This window comes from Opisthorchis viverrini (genome assembly GCF_000715545.1).
Source record: "Opisthorchis viverrini unplaced genomic scaffold opera_v5_234, whole genome shotgun sequence".
NCBI lineage: Eukaryota > Metazoa > Platyhelminthes > Trematoda > Opisthorchiida > Opisthorchiidae > Opisthorchis > Opisthorchis viverrini.
In genome coordinates, this window is record NW_008751892.1 from 352,652 (window position 1) to 368,824 (window position 16,173).

Here is a 16,173-nt window from a genome sequence, read left to right on the forward strand (position 1 = left end):
CTAACTAACTACTATCCCACCTTATCTCCTTTCATTTTTTATTATCAGACGTGTCACGCAGGTTTGCGTCTTCCCACGGGTTGCATAAAGTGAATTTTTCCCGTAGTTCTGTGCATCTTAAAGCCAACCATATAGCGCTACGACCGAGTATGTTGCTGAAGTATGCTGGACTAGAAAATAAACATCTTCGTCTGTAGAAATGTCTGAGCCATTAATACTTTCAGCCAGTAACCAACAAGTTGACGTCAACAGATGGATAATCAGGATGCACATCCAGAATAGCAAACTTGTTATGACAAATCATCGAGTTACCACTGTACACTGCACTATCGTGGCTCCCGGTTAAGGGCAGGAATGTGGTTCTAAACTCTCCAGCTATAGTTCATCGGATATACGGGTTCTGTCTTTTGCGCTGATATGTTAGTGATCGGTCCCACCAGGACCAATTAATTTAACACAGTTTTAACAATGACTTCCGGTCAATCGGCCGTCTCTTCCACAGTCCGGAACACACCACCAGCAGAACCATTGAAACCTGTCTAGAGGTTTGGCAGAATGTTTGTCTAGCTGAGGAAACATGTTGAAAATTTACCATAACACGTCTACCTGATATCATCAGCATGATATGAATAGAAATACACACATTTAATAACGCGTTGAGTAATTTCGGTCGTACGAATTATTTTCAACCATATGTGGTAAAAATCGATCTTGGGATCACGTCGATATCCCTAACTTAGCGTCTTTTACCAGAAGCTGGCATAAGTGTGGTCCACAATAAGTGTAAATGGACCAATAGGACCTAGAGATGTTTTTTTTTCATAAGACTTTCCAAAGTTCTTACTAATGTATTTTTGGAAAAGAAACATTATTCGAGGATGAAAGAAGAGCACTATTCAACTCATGAGAAAATCCATTAATCACAAAAGCGTACTTTCCTTACAGCTCAGCACGCTGATTTCAGTAGCACAACCATATCAGTCCTTGAACATAGCGAGCATTTCTTAGGGTGGGTAGTATGTAAAGTTTGCGTGCACTTTTCCTCGTTAGGCGTCGAAGAACTATCATAACAAAGAAGACAATCAATAGACAGAACACCCTAGTTGTTGGAGAAAAGAAGGTTTCGGGTCAAATCGCAATGAGTTAAATATGCTTTCCTTAGAAAAGCAACAGTGATACGCCAAATATTATGAAACGTGATTTTTACAAATTAACAGAGAATAGTCATACATGGGTATTCACCTGTTCTTGATGTCGCTTTCGCAGACATCCAGAGGAATAAAAAATATGTAGGTCCGATGGTAACCGTTAGTGTTTAATGCGACTGCACCAACCATCCATCTTGTTTTCCTTCAGCAGTATTTCCGGCGAGAATATTCGGGTGAATATCCATCCCTGTATAGATTCCTAGATGAGCGAGACCCGTACACATAAACTGGTCCATGGTCCGGGGCTTGAGACCCATTGAAGCTATTCATTCTTGAATTGATTATTCCATTCGATACTCTTTTTTGTACTGGTTGTAATGTCTGTTGGCCTGTTGACTGTTCCGGGTCCACAATATAAAGGTATTCAGCGGGTTCTTGTTGTGAATACGGCCGATACGCAACCGATCTAGACTGTGATGATCGGTTTGATAATCGTCTCTCAATGTGGTACTCGGAGCTCGACGAAGAAGAGAGAGAAACCACTCTTACTGGTCCAAGACCTTGCAGCAATCGTTTTGGATCGTCCTGGATTGTGCCTATCATATCCCGAATGCACTGTACATCTGCAGAGTTGTTACAAGAATAGGTTTCATAGCTTCGTTTGCCCTTCTTCTCTTCAATGACGAAAAGCATGAACACGTTTGGATGGTTCGCGAATTTGTGAAAACTGTGAACTTCCCTGTAGTTCAGATATTCGTGGTGTCCCTTCTTCTTAAATCGCATTCTATCCACTAAGAAAAAGACCGGACTGGGTTTACCTTTCTTCTTCAAATGTTTATCCAACAGGTTATTTGCAGTTCGATCATTGAACGCTTCAGAATCCTTCAGCTTTGTTCTTCCAAGCTGAGCGACTGGAATTTCTTTGTTGACTACTTGCTTTGACTTTTTATCAACTGGTTGATTAACTAAAGGATTAAGTTCAACATCCTTGCTGGTCATGGTAGATAAACTATTGTCGTGCTAAGCACATAAGATTGGTGATCTACTACACTTTGTCTGCCATGTTTTCAAATTAGTACAGACCTTGACAACTCCATTGAACTTGATTGGTTTCTTGATTTCAGCCAATGATTCACGTTTAGAAACACGTATTTGACGTTTTTGTTATTTTAAACGTTGGGTTTCCAGGATCTGGATCGTAGTAAGATACTCACTGTGTTATTAATATACACTGGTTGAAAGCTCCCGGGTTATCTTATCAAATCACTGAACATTTTTTGTTTATGAATGGATGAACTTCCTCCAGGAAGGGACTAACGAAAGAGTTATAACATGGAGAACAGCGGGCATCACAAAAGTTTTTGCTTAAAACTACTTTGTTAGGAGTGCTTTCAGTAGCTGTCATTTGTATTGGCATCTAGCATCGTAAATAACAATGCTTAAGAATGTGTTATCTCCGCAAACGGCGTGAACTATTTACTTTGCAACGAAAATAGAAGGGAACAACTTGGTAGCTTTCAAAAACGGAGGAGTGAGCTTGAATACTTTGCTGGTTCATCTCGCGATACGCTACCATTTCGCATGTTAGTGGTATCTCGAAACCCCGCGAAATTAACCGGTCAGGCTGTTTTCAATAATCAAATGCTCTTTATTGGGATAATCAAATGAACACTGCAAGTTTACTGCCCTAAGATCGGTTTACACTTCAGCATCACGTTACTCCAACACAGGGGAAATCATCTGGCTACACATTTTTGTTGAAAAGACAAATCTAGCTGCGCAGAGATTTTTCTGTTGTATTCGTTATTACGGGATAAACCAACAACGTAAAACATGTTGCTTTAGTTCCAACGAATGGTCCTCTTCAGAAGGAAACATATCAATGAATTTACATTGTGTCTTTTTCTTGAACAACGTTTGATTGGCCATATGCCATTGAACTCTTATTGGAAAATAATGACTGACCTTACGTCGCCTGGACTATTGGAGTGGAGCAATTTATGAAGCCATGTTTTGGCACTATGTTGAGCGTACTTTAACACCGATAAATAATTCATCCAGCATAATTACCCCCTACCCTGAAATGCATAAATTTCATGGTTTTAATGGGTTAGGTTGACAAACATGTTTTCAACAAATAGGTTTCAAAGTAGCGTGTGGAAGATTCGATTGAGGGTGAGTTACCTGTGTTTACTTCTGGTCGACGTAGTTCTAGGAAACACTCTGTGAGGCCTTAACTATTTCCTCGAGAGCGTTTGGTATTTACACTTGACACTGATGAAGCATGCTTGAAGACAGTAGACACTTACAAATAGCCCATGGTGCGAAGCAAGTCTAGATCGATTGAACGAAGGCCCGAGTTATTTTTATCAAGCTACTTGAGCACTTCAAGACTTTCCTTTAAGGTATTGTACACCATCGATCCATCACGTCAATTCACACTTGATATCTTTTGTACTCAAATTAAAACAACAAACAAATGAAGCGATCAGTGTCTTCTACTTAGCATGGAATTTGATCCATAGTTTCGGATTCCGAGTGGTTGCCTATATTCTAGCGCAGCGATGGTATGAATCGTCAGTTTACCGAAAGCTTATTGCAGCAAGATAAACGGTGCTTAGTTAGTGGAGCACAACCTTATGTTAGACTATCCATAAAATTCCATGCGTCCGTTAAATTAGCTCTGAGTGTTTGCCAAAGACGAATGTACGCACGGTTTTCAGCTTCAGAAATTAGTCTGGTACAGTTCGTCAGTGATATGACAGAAAAATAATACGTTTTATTTCGGTCACAGGATATATGGGAATAAATTACCATAACACAACCGCGGTTTAAATTTATCAAACTCGTTTCTCGAAAAGATACGGCGCACTCCTCATGTTGATTGGCTGTCAAGTTCAACCGCTCTGCCTCAGTTTTACTTCAACCACGATTTGTGCTCGCTTTGGCGGTACACAGACTAGAGAAGAAAATCAAAATGGGTCCTGCGCGAAAATGAAATGCGACATCCTGAAGCACGCTACGTTTTTTCTGTTTTTGCCGCCCAACGAGACTATCGTAGTTCACGATTACAACAATTGGACTTTTATGTGGCATTTATCTTGAACGACTTCCGATCAGTTGAATATTATTGGGACTGAGTGTCGCACATCTGGTTAATTTTGTTACATGTATATATAAAATTACGTTCTAGTGATGCCATCCTCAGTTGAAAGCTACTGTACATGGCCTCAAACTTTCTTCCGACGTTCTATATATGCCGTTCCCAGGAGAATAATCAAGATTAATGTGACACGAACACCACATTTTATGTCGAAATAAAACTGCCTGAATTCTCCACCACAAAATCAATACGAGCAATTTCAAAGGAACTGGAACCTGATGAAAAGCATTTGGTTGCAGGTCTGCATAATATTGGGTAGGCTTTTGGTTCGAGTTGATTTAGGACGAAAACCGCTTTCGGAACATAATGTCCGGCGAACGCTAATTTCACCAAATTTTGTGATATATAGTGGCATCTACAGTGACATTTCAATTAGCAGAAGTGTCATATTTCAGGAAACTTAATAGCGAAAATAAGGCCGTTGTTTTTGCCAGTTTTCTTCGTACATTCCGAATAGTGGAAACCTAGTGAATCAAAATGCGAGATATACAATTAAGTTAAGCCACTTTCTTGTTCAACTTATTCCTTGGTGAGGTAATTGTTGAGCTGCTTTGTGTTAGGTGGTATGTGAGACCGCCACAGTGGCAGTCACTCCTTACGGGCAACAGGAAACCGCCTCACATGTTGGCGACTAAAGGTTAGTATTTTATTATCATCTTCATTGTTGCTGGTGCGTCTTCCGATAGGCGCCCCGCAATTCGAGTAGTATGTCGAGATTGAAAAGTTAGGAATAGAATACAGGGACGGCCGCAGCCACTCGAAAGTAGTGCGAACAACTCATGGTAGTGATGTAAAACAGTTTACAAGGATTTCTGTACGAGGCAAATTCAAGATAAAATTTTTATTCCTATAAAATCATACGGATCTCCGAAAAAGGGTAGAAAACGAGAAATTTCTTCTGAATAGAAAGTGTTTGAGTGACAAACGGAATACTTTTGATTTGTTCTAGAGCAAACACGTATTATGAGGCTAAAGCCGTCGGTAACTATTCCGATTTACGTTGATCGTGCGTAGTATCGTCTGTCGTAAGACAGGTGGGGTTGTACAAAATGATCATAATTCCAGCGAGTTGATTAATCTGAAGGATCATTTTATATGCAGACTAGTTTATTCTCTGTGATCAGCGGTTCACTATCTGTGTGCGATCTCGAATAAGTCCATCTCTCAAAGTAATCGGGGTCTATGGGAATCACACTTTGTGTTCGACTAGGAGTCTGTCCGTTAACCTCTGGATGTTCTCTGTAGATTACCAATGCTGAGGATTTTGGTGCATTTGGAGGATAGTGATTGGGTCTTGGGTACGATGCTTCAATATGGCTCAATGAAAAATCAAAAATTTCATCTGAAGCAAGAGAGATCCTTCTAAAGGAGCTAATTTCTTTTAGGATTCTCATTGGGTGACTGTTTGCTGTGGTGAGGATATCTCGGACGACTTGCACATCTGATACGTTGTTGCATGCGTACGTTTCGTAGCTTTTCTTGTTGCTTTTCTCATCAATCACAAACAACATAAACAAATTTGGATGGCGTTCGAAACGTTGAAAATCTCGGATTTCTCTGTAACTGAGAAGGTCATGTTTGCCCTTTTTGGTAAAGCGCATTCGATCGAACAGAAAGTGTACGAGAGCAGATTTCTTCTTCTTGTTCTTTTTCAGATGTTCCTCGAAAACATTTCTTGCCGTAACTCCGCTGAAAGATTCCGTGTCTTTCAGTTTTGTGTATCCAATTTCAGTGAGTGGAAGGTCTTTCACTATCACTTGTTGAGACTTTTTATCAACAGTACAGTTGACGTAAGGGTTAAATACCACATCTTTGTTCATAATGAACAGTCCATAGTCAGCTGGCACAATGGTGCTATTCATAAAAGATAGTCTTTATATGCCGTCGAAACCTGGCAGCCCAGTGACTCAGAGTATTATTGCAGTACCAATTGTCATGTTAAAATTGATTGGCTCTTAGTCTCTAAACTGATTGGTTTATTTGTGAGTGATATTACGATAGACGGAAGGTGAATGTTCCCTACAACTATGTCTAATAAAATAACCGCTTTTCGAGAAATACAATCATTTGCAAATCAATTTGGTTTTCACGGGAGGCTCGACTGAATCTCTCGTTTATAATATTCTACAACTGAATGTGCTGCACACAGGCCGCCTCATGTTTAATTTGGCACAATATTCGAGATATCGCAGTATATTTTCATAAAGGAAACTACTCACAAGGTTGCTGAAAACTCTTCGACAGCCCACGACCGGTTTTGCCCTTCTCGGGGCTCATTAAGTAGGCGCAGTCCCAGAGGTTCTGTCAATCTTATGTTCTACTTGCACCCAAATTGGACTGTTTTTGAAAAATACACTCATTTGAAAATTAGTTTGAAACTGTGCCCACCTGATTGGCCCCAAAATGGTCGTGGGCTGTAGAAGAGTTCTCAGCAACTTTGTGAGTAGTTTCCTTTAGGAAAATGACCGCTGCTTTTCTCCAAAATGTGTACAGGGGTTTCAAAATTGTGTCGCTGTGCAGAAGGTAATACCAATCAGCCCTTTGGTTAAAAATTTGCAATAATCCCGCGTGTATTCTTGTGTATTCTCAACTACTATGTTGGGCGAACGTCTCGAACACCTACTGTTCACTGAATGATGGCAAGATTCCCAGCGTAATACCATTTCTTGTATATATATATATATACCAACAAAAAGTTGGATGTTGGAGACGACATAAATTTGCATGCTGTACAGCCTTCACGTGGGTTTGAAAAGTCGTAGCTTTCATCTTACATCATGGGACGTCTGACAGTCTGCAGGGGACCCGGATACTGATTATCCACACAGGCCTCGACCTACGACGAGTCTGACCAACATATCCGAAGGCGAGCCATGTCTTGCGATTGCACTATTTTTTAAAATGACAACTTGTCTATGTTTGTATGGTGCGGTGGATTCACCAAAATATTTAACCTGTATCATAACTTTTGCGACACTTTCAGCAGTGTACATCATTTCTAAGACGCATGACAGTCCCTCGGTTGGGGATCTCATCTTGAAAGTTTGTTATAGCCTTTAGCATAGTCGGCAAGGGTTCAAGAACATGGCACTCCTTTGTGATATCAAGTAAGATGTTTTACGCGTTTTATTAATGCCGTATTAAAATATCAATGCATAAAACTGATTTTCGAGAAGAACTGGTGGTCTCTTACGATGGTTGGTGATTACACTTCCAGGGGTGAAGCAGACGCATTTCACTTTTCTTTTCTTCTTCTTTTCTTTAAAATAAATGTATGCTGGACGCGGACAACTGGACATGCATGATTTATACGCAATGGACATAAAGTTTATATACTGGGGTTTGATGCCTTCAGTTTTTATTGGGAAGGTTGCTTTGCTTATTAGTTCCCTTTTGCAAGTGCGAACCAGATGTGGTGGGCTGAAGGCAAATTTACGGTGAGCGGTTGTCTCCTAATTCTGAAACAAAAGACTGTTTATTTTGTAGTTGTGATTATAATGTGATCACAATAAACACGGGGTCATTTTTCACCCACCTATGACAGACACCGAGACAGACATGTACAAAATACTCTGAAATTTAGACAAGTCATGAAGCTTGACATCGTACTAACTGGTCTTGACAACGCCTGAGATGTTGTGGCGATTCCGAGATTTTGGCGGCGGATTTCATGAAGACGTTTAGGTGAAAAGGGTTAGGTAAACTTTTATCTTGATGTCACTGAGCACCTCAATTCTGCGTTTTTAGAAATGAGCCATTCGCAGCTGAATTCGGACATCGAAACCCTTACCTAGGAGCCTTTAAGTTCGCACTTCTTTCCGGCAATAATAAAATTTTTTTAACGTTTCCTAGACTTCCAGCTTCAAGCAGTCTTACCTTATCCGCAAATATCACTTTTTGAACCCTAGAAAATGGGCCCACAGATCAAGTATCAAATATGTGTGGAAGAAATTGCCTTATTTGGGGGTGTGGTTGTGGTTGCTGGAAGTGCAACGAATATTACGACCCATTAGGAGTAAATCCTTTAAAGCGGAATCGAAAAAAACTGGAATTTGGCACACATCATCAAGGCTTCTTCATCAAGGAGGTCGTAAAGACCCAGACCATCAGTAACTCTAGTTACATTGGTACCCCTATTTGCGAAATTTCTCCAGCCATCTTCGGCAGGAAAGGTTCCTTATAAATTTACTCCATCTAATTCATACACTTATCAAGACGTGACTTTGTGATAGATATCCACTTGAAGAGCCTAGGACAACTGCATTGCATTTTATCAGGTTATCTCCGCACACGTATGTTTCCTGATACACTGTAAGACTACTAACTAACCGATTGCCTTGTGCATTTAGTTCCTCTCATAAATTTTGGTAAATCAAAAACGAGCAATGTTTGCACTTGGTTTATGACACAGAACATCCTATAGATTAAAGTGTCGGCTGTGCAAGATTTCTATAATGAGTAAAATAATGATAAAAACTGAGTAGACTGGAAAACCCAAAACAGATCAGCGAGATGTGTGACATTCAGTCAACTTAGCGACAATGCTGAATTTGCTTCTCCGGAAATCTTCTTGACCACTTAACCTTCATGTCCATAGTAGGCAGGGACAAGATTTTCAGGGAACACGTTTAACAAGATTGTTTGTCCCGTCTGATTTCGATTAAATTGCGAGCATTGGTAGGGATCTTTTCTATGTTGACCTTGGGACACTCTTTCCTTCCGTCATATCCTGCTGTTGTGTGTATGAACGATCAGGCCTTTGGAAGTTGCTCGAAGTAATAAGGTAGCGGTTTGCCAGCGGATCATCAGTTGCAACCAAACCCATATCAATGAGTGGCAAAATTTGGTTGTGCTCCAATTAAAGCGTACAAAAGTGTGAGAAACTGTGATAGAACGAATAAACTGTGGTTGAATATTTCTTGATCTGACAGAGACCTTATTATCCGATCGCTCTGTGTCTATCAAATAGAATGGAGCTGTACGAATCGTGAAATTGTTTTGTGGTCTACCTGTGGATTCGTGAAAATATTTTCGAGGAACAAGATCATATTCTTCTTCGGTTACAAGTAGGCTTATAGTATAAGAAGTCGAATTCGATTTGAATTCTCATAGCCTTTAAAAGCGGTCAATCAGAACACATGTGATCTCTTTGTACACATAGTATCCACCTCAGGCAACGGCAAAATTTGATACTAGTGTAATTTTTGAAAACACATCTGCAGTAAATTTTACCGAGCAGCCAGGGACATCCGAAGGCGGACTAAGAGTAGTCACGTACACTTAAACTGTATTTGGCAAGTTTAACAAACTTTTTAACTTCTTAGCGTATCTTTTCGTCGAAAGTCCATCAAGCGCACTAGCAAAGGATCTAGTAATGTGCGTTGAAAATCTACTAAACATTTTAGAATACAAATATGGACTGGACAGGTAATGGAATATTGAGGGACGGTCAGTAAGTAGTTTGATTTTGCAGCAAGAAATGTTTTGTGGCCCACAGGGGTTTACGGGGAAGAGCGACTTTCTGACCTCTATGTTGTATGGGAAATAGGATACTGTACTGGGACTGTGTCCTTTCTTCCTTGTTTTTGTGGCCCACAGGGGTTTACGGGAAGAGCGACTTTTTGACCTCTATGTTGTATGGGGAATAGGATACTGTATTCGGACTGTGTCCTTTTTTCCTCCGAAACCTGATGAGAGATGCTTCGTTCTTTCTTTCTCACATGAATGTAATCGAAAAGCCCGCCAGCGGATAAAACCTATTTTGCAGCAAAACAGTTACAGTTATGAATGATGTGACTCTCCTATTGGAAGTCACCTTGTAATAGCTTTGCGAAACTTGGCAATAAAACAGAAACAAGAGTATGTCAACAAGGCTCACTGTGATCTGTTTCAGTTCGATCATTTCAGTAGTAGGTTCGACGTGAGTATTCGGGTGAGTAGTTGTCGCGACCTAAACTTTGTTTCGATCGAGACACGTACATGTAAACTGGCCCGTGATCCATTATTTGCGGTCCGTTAATGTTATCTGATCTCAAATAAGTTACTTCTCCGGCGGGTGCAGAAGATCTGGATGCAATACTTACGGGACGGGTACTGGTCTTCTGGTAGACGACTTGAGTTTCCGGCTCCATCATGTAAACGTACTGGGCGGGTTCTTGTTGCACGTACTGGACCGATGTTGGACGCGATGCTCTACTATATGATCGGGTATCGATATAATACTCGGAACTCGAGGAAGATGAGATCGACAGCAGTCTGGTCGGACCAACATCTTGAAGCAATCGTTTTGGATCATTGTTTGCTGCGTTGATCATATCTCGAATAGCCTGTACATCAGATGGATTGTTACAGGTGTATGTTTCGTAGCTTCGCTTGCCATTCTTTTCTTCAACTACATAAAGCATGAACAGCTCTGGATGGTTCGGAAATCGTTGAAAATTTTGTATTTCTCTGTAACTCAAATATTCACGATTACCCTTCTTTTTGAATCTCATCCGATCAACCAAAAATAGAACTGGTTCTGGCTTTTTCTTCTTGCCTTTAAGGTGCTTCTCCAATAAACCATTTGCTGTTGCTTCATTGAACGGATCAGCCCCTTTGAGCTGTGTGCGTCCAATTTGTGCAACCGGAATTTCTTTGTTCACAACCTGACGAGACTTTTTATCGACAGGATAATTAATGTATGGATTGATTTCGACGTCCTTGCTCATGATGATGAGAACACAGGCAGATACTAGAAATGTTACCGACGACGAAACGATGCCTTTATTTTGGCCCTACTCGGTATCCAAGTATGTGGTACTGTTCAGTCAGACAAAGTCGATTGGCTGGTTGCGCCCAGCCAATAGCTGTTGTTCACCGTGGACAAAGTTGTGACTCAAACCGATTGCTGATACAAGCTGTTTGCGCGTTCCTTTCTACTCATACTCATGACGTAACACAGTCATATCAGGCCACCTTCTTGACTTTAGCATACGAGAGTAGTCTCAGTCTGGTGAAACATGACTTTAAGTTGGAATATTGTAACAGCTACCTGATTTCTTTCGGTTTTCCCGAAAATCGAAACAGGTAATATCACCCGGTGAACAGTTATATTCTAAAAGCTTTGGTACCGTTTTTAGGAATGGCAAACGTGAATTTTTCACACTAAATTAGTAAAGGAAATAGTCAGTTACAAATCAGTGAATAAGTGACTTAAGTTACATTTTGGATGGACGTATCAAACGAAGCCCGTTCAGCTACCCATAGGAATCGCCAGTTTTTCTATTTTGCTATGAACAAAAAAGACATTGTATTACGACACATGCAAGTCTTCTTTGATTTACTCACTACGGACTTTCTGTTATTACCGGTGATTTGAACCAAAGCTTTAAAGACAAGTGATGTTGCTTGGCATGCAACACCTCAAAAAAATCGGCTTATTTCATAAATTGACGGAGAACTTCCCCTAGTCAGTTGAACTATTCGGATAATAGCTCAGTCTCCACGACTAGCGACTAGCGACGCTTGGCATACAATACCTCAAAAAACTTATCGGCTTATTTCATACATTGACGGAGAACTTCCCTAGTCAGTTGAACTATTCGGATAATGGCTCAGTCTCCACGACTAACGACTAGCCAGAAGACCGGGATGCTTGCTGGTTGGCCGAAAGTCTTGACCTAGCAGCCAATCATGGCCCAGTATCAGCCGATTACAAGTTGCCACTGCCGCGTCTAGAAGGCGTTAGAATTTCAAGAATGTTTTCGTCACACACTTTATATACGGTGATCCGTACTTGTGTTTCTGAAATGATTTTTGGCGTTAATACACCTTTGGTGGATCTTTTGTGGTGTACACTGTCTAGGAAGGTTGAGACTAAGAACTGAGCTAGAAAAAAAACGTTATTTCATCAAGTTTTCCTGCAAAAACTTCATTCCGCTAATTTGTTTCAAAAGCAACCCATTTACACATACATCTACCTTAATCAAAAGGTATTCTTCCTGATAGTGGCTGCGTTGCCGAGTATTGGAGCGTCCATCTTGGTTTCCACAATCTACAATAGTTGGTTTCGTCCACTTTGGACCATCCTGTGACTCAGCGGCCTAAACTGTGTTCGGATTTGCACCTCGAATGTGGAAGTTTGGGTGTCGAACAGTTGGGGAAGCTAGTAGCTGTGTTGCCAAAATGTGGGTTAGTAACACTAAGACTGGAACAGTAAGTTCACCTGTCACAACAGTCACGTTACGCCTCAGGGAAGCTGTGTATGATTACACTTTCGAAAATTTAGGAGTATCCAGACTGACAGTTCAAGGCTCTGGTTGGCAGGGTCGAATGGAGTACACCGGTACAGGAACGCTGGAGTGGTGGGGATCAGTTCACTCAAAAATCTGAACGATAGCTTTTGTTCTATGAGATTGCTATGAGTGTCTTGGAGTACCTTGTTTGCAGACCGTCTCATGATCCGGGTTATGCGATCCTCCTCCATTTGAAGAGCTTTTCGCTTGCGCCACGCCACGCCATGCAAAGTATATTTTGAGCTGAATTTTAACCAACAATGCGGTCAAACTGTGTTCTGTGCCTAACGGGTCTTAGCATCTCGTAGTAAGTGTGATGGGTACCATCCGTAAATCCAGCGGTTGAAGTGAGGGCTCTCAGTGAGACCACAACCAGAGTTTCCAGCGTAGTGTTTTATCTTTCCATTGGTATGGCATTGCGCAGTAAGCTTCTTCGGTTGGGGAATTACAAGTGTAGGCTGGAGAATCTGAATTCACGTGTCGCTGTCCTAAATGACGGTAAACCGAGAAGTGAGCGGCACCAAAACTAGTAAAAAAGTAAGCAGTTTGGCTGCAAAATGGTTTCTAACACTGTTCACAAACACACGTGTGAGGAGATTTGTGGATTCCCTATTACCAGATAAGGCATGACGAAATTGTGCATCGGTTTTTTTTATGGATATGGTTAGCTGCGTGCAAATTGTGAGCGGCTGTCAAGTTAAACTGACTGTCTTCCGAGGATCTTAGTGATTGCGAAGTCGTATTCGGTTGTTCACATTCGTTAGATTTTTATGCCGGTAATTTTTTTACCTCAATTGGCCTAGATATCTGTTCGTATTCGTGCGTTTTTGGATAAGAAACGATCAATATGCAATTTCTCTGCGAAGGAGTATCTAAACGAAGAATGGCTTCGTGATAAAATAATGGCTGTATGAATTGTAATGACTAACATTAGATCTATCAGTGTATATCGGCGTGCACTGGTCGGTTGTCTTTGGTGTTTCCTTCAGAGACTGCAAGATAAAATCACGCCTTCCTATTCCAACGACCCAGATGCTGACTCTGTTTTTCTCTTGGATGACCGAAATGGTTAAATGCGTGCTTTTCTGTACAAATAACTGCGCAGACTGCATCAGTTTACACATCACAAGTGGATATGTAACGGCCAAGCAACAGAACTTTCTTGGGCAGAAATTTGGACCCATAAAAAACGCAATAGCATGTTTTGTCACAGCTGCTGATGCCTCGCAATCAGTCGTAGATGTACGAAAGAAAGGCACAGCTCTCCAGGGGTCACTCGGCTCCTTTTTGAAATTGTGGTGAAAAAAACTGTGGTTTGCTTGACCAACACTACTCAGCATTGCCGATTCCGAGCATCTGATCATTCTAATTTGAAATACCGGTGAAGCCAACCAAATTCCCAGATGTGCACCCACGAAGTACAAGTCAATTTTAGAGAAAGACAGTGCTGCTTGTACACCATTGACAGTGCGGATCATTTCGCATAAGCCCCGCCACTAATGCAAAAGTGCATGTGCAAAAATTTATGCCCCACCACTTGTTGCCAGCTTCGACTTAATGACGCACACAACTTTGACCTATTTTTGATGAAAACAATTCCTTGTCCGCATCTAGACTCGTTTTGTGCAAAACTTTTCTCCGTTCGGACGTCAAACCTTAAATGAACTTTCTGACGCTTTCAACTCTCGTTTATGACAAGGAGACGGCAATAAGTTCTTTTGCAAAGCCACGGAGTGATCCATCATCAGCGTTTATGTAACAATGGCCACCAAATGACACTTACAACCGTTTCTGACTCTGACAGCCCGGCAGAGTCGGCACGAAGTCGGTTTTCGAGAGGGAACTTGGCTGGAGCGATGTAGGTTGGAGTTGGTGACAGTAATTCTATTCGTTTATTGTTGGTCCGAAAATTTGGCGAAAATCAAATTCCGCTCAGAGGAACTATCTATTAGCTACACGACCGCTGTCGACTGGAACAACTTTCTCCGCGAAGTTTGCGCCTGGCGGCTTTCGCAGACTCCAACATTTATCGGCGGCCCAGGTATACACGCCCAGATCGATGAAATATCTTTCCTTAAAAACCAAGCAGGGCGAGTCTATCTCCAGAAGTGGATTATCGCAGGGATCTGCCGGGTAACTAGAGAGGTGTGTATGTATGCAGTGCCGATTTCACGCTCTTCAATAAAAACTAAAGAATTAATTTCATATCCTCATTTTTCTTATCTTTTTTGGGTGGCGAGCGATTGGCGGGGCTTATCTAGAATAGATCCGACAATGTTAAGCAGGTTTTGTGCTAGCCAGTTTCACATCAGATGGTGCGATCAAACTCATAAAAATGAATCTCGATGGACATTTCTGGTAGAGAAAGGTGTAAGCACTGCTTTTGGTCTCATAAGGACTCTGTTACTTTGATTGCGCCCATTCCGTTGTCAATTCGTCTGGTGTCTTGTTGATCTCTGCATCGTATTTAATAGTTTAGTCGTTGACTGGCGTTAACCCGCAAGGTGGATTTAACTACAACCATGCGTGTGTGTATTTCAGCTACATTCATTTGGTCATTTTAGAGAGATAAATTGAGTTGTTGAATGCAAACGGTTTCCTCCACTCGTACCTTGGCTTGTGATAGCATGTTGGATTCAATTTCCGTTTCGAAGGATGCACAATTCGATTCTTCGTTTAATTTCTTACTGGGGACGGAAAAATAATGATTAGAGGCTCTAGGACAAGGATAAACGCAATCGATCCCAACGCGCAATCTGCTTGAGACGCTCCTAACGGAACAACAGGACGCACAGCAAATACCAGATAATAGACACCACAAACTGACGTTACAGAAAGATTTACAGATATCCGTGTGATCATTTTGCCAACCACCCGACCTGTTCAGTAGGCCATCATTCTGTGGTCAGCGTGTTCCAGTTTACGCACAACCAACCTATGTCTCGACAGCGTCGCAGGTTATTGTCTATGGTTAAATACATAGTGGCACATAAAATGTCATCGTTGCACTTGTGAAAAGCGATCTCGACGTACTCATATTCCTCGGCGTATCTGTCAGTTGACACTGGTATTCCAAACATGTGATCTATCAGTCAAATTTACAACAAACTCGAGATGAAGGTATAGACATTCAGCTGGTTATGCGCGTGTGTAGAGTAAGTCTTTCGATCTATGCTTTCGACTAAGAAGAATGTACAATTCTTACGGATGGGTGACCACTCTATGGTGCATTGGCCTTAATGCACAACCCCTCGTAGCGAAATAAATCGATGCATCGGCCTTAATGCACAACCCCTCGTAGCGAAACATTAAGAAAGCCTTTAAAGCATGTTCTAAGTTTTCCAAAGAGTGTGCCTGTATAAGAAATGATTCTGTTATGATCCCCAGAAGGATAGTATCCGGAAAGTTAGCTATACTTGAATTTGTAGCGCAAATTTCACCTAACTATTTCAGACCATTTATCCGGTTGCAAGTTATTCCCATTATTCTCACCACGAATTACTGACAAGCATGCTGCTCCGGTACGATCGTTATGCCCGCTTCCCTTGTGCACCGTATTTGGTCTTCATATCATATCATGGTCGGA

At 41.3% G+C, this 16,173-nt stretch overlaps 2 protein-coding genes across 2 annotated transcripts; both read right to left on the reverse strand.

Annotated features, from left to right (window-relative positions):
* Nucleotides 1–1,352: 1,352 nt before the first annotated feature.
* Nucleotides 1,353–2,147, reverse strand: T265_08771 (hypothetical protein; the record flags this gene model as incomplete). Its single annotated transcript, XM_009174663.1, has 1 exon — nt 1,353–2,147. The coding sequence occupies one exon, from the start codon at nt 2,145–2,147 to the stop codon at nt 1,353–1,355; it is 795 nt and encodes a 264-aa protein (XP_009172927.1).
* Nucleotides 2,148–10,214: 8,067 nt separating this feature from the next.
* T265_08772 (hypothetical protein) lies at nt 10,215–11,021 on the reverse strand (the record flags this gene model as incomplete). The annotated part of the gene is made up of 1 exon (XM_009174664.1): nt 10,215–11,021. One exon carries the CDS (start codon nt 11,019–11,021, stop codon nt 10,215–10,217), a length of 807 nt encoding a protein of 268 aa, XP_009172928.1.
* Between the last annotated feature and the right edge of the window lie 5,152 nt (nt 11,022–16,173).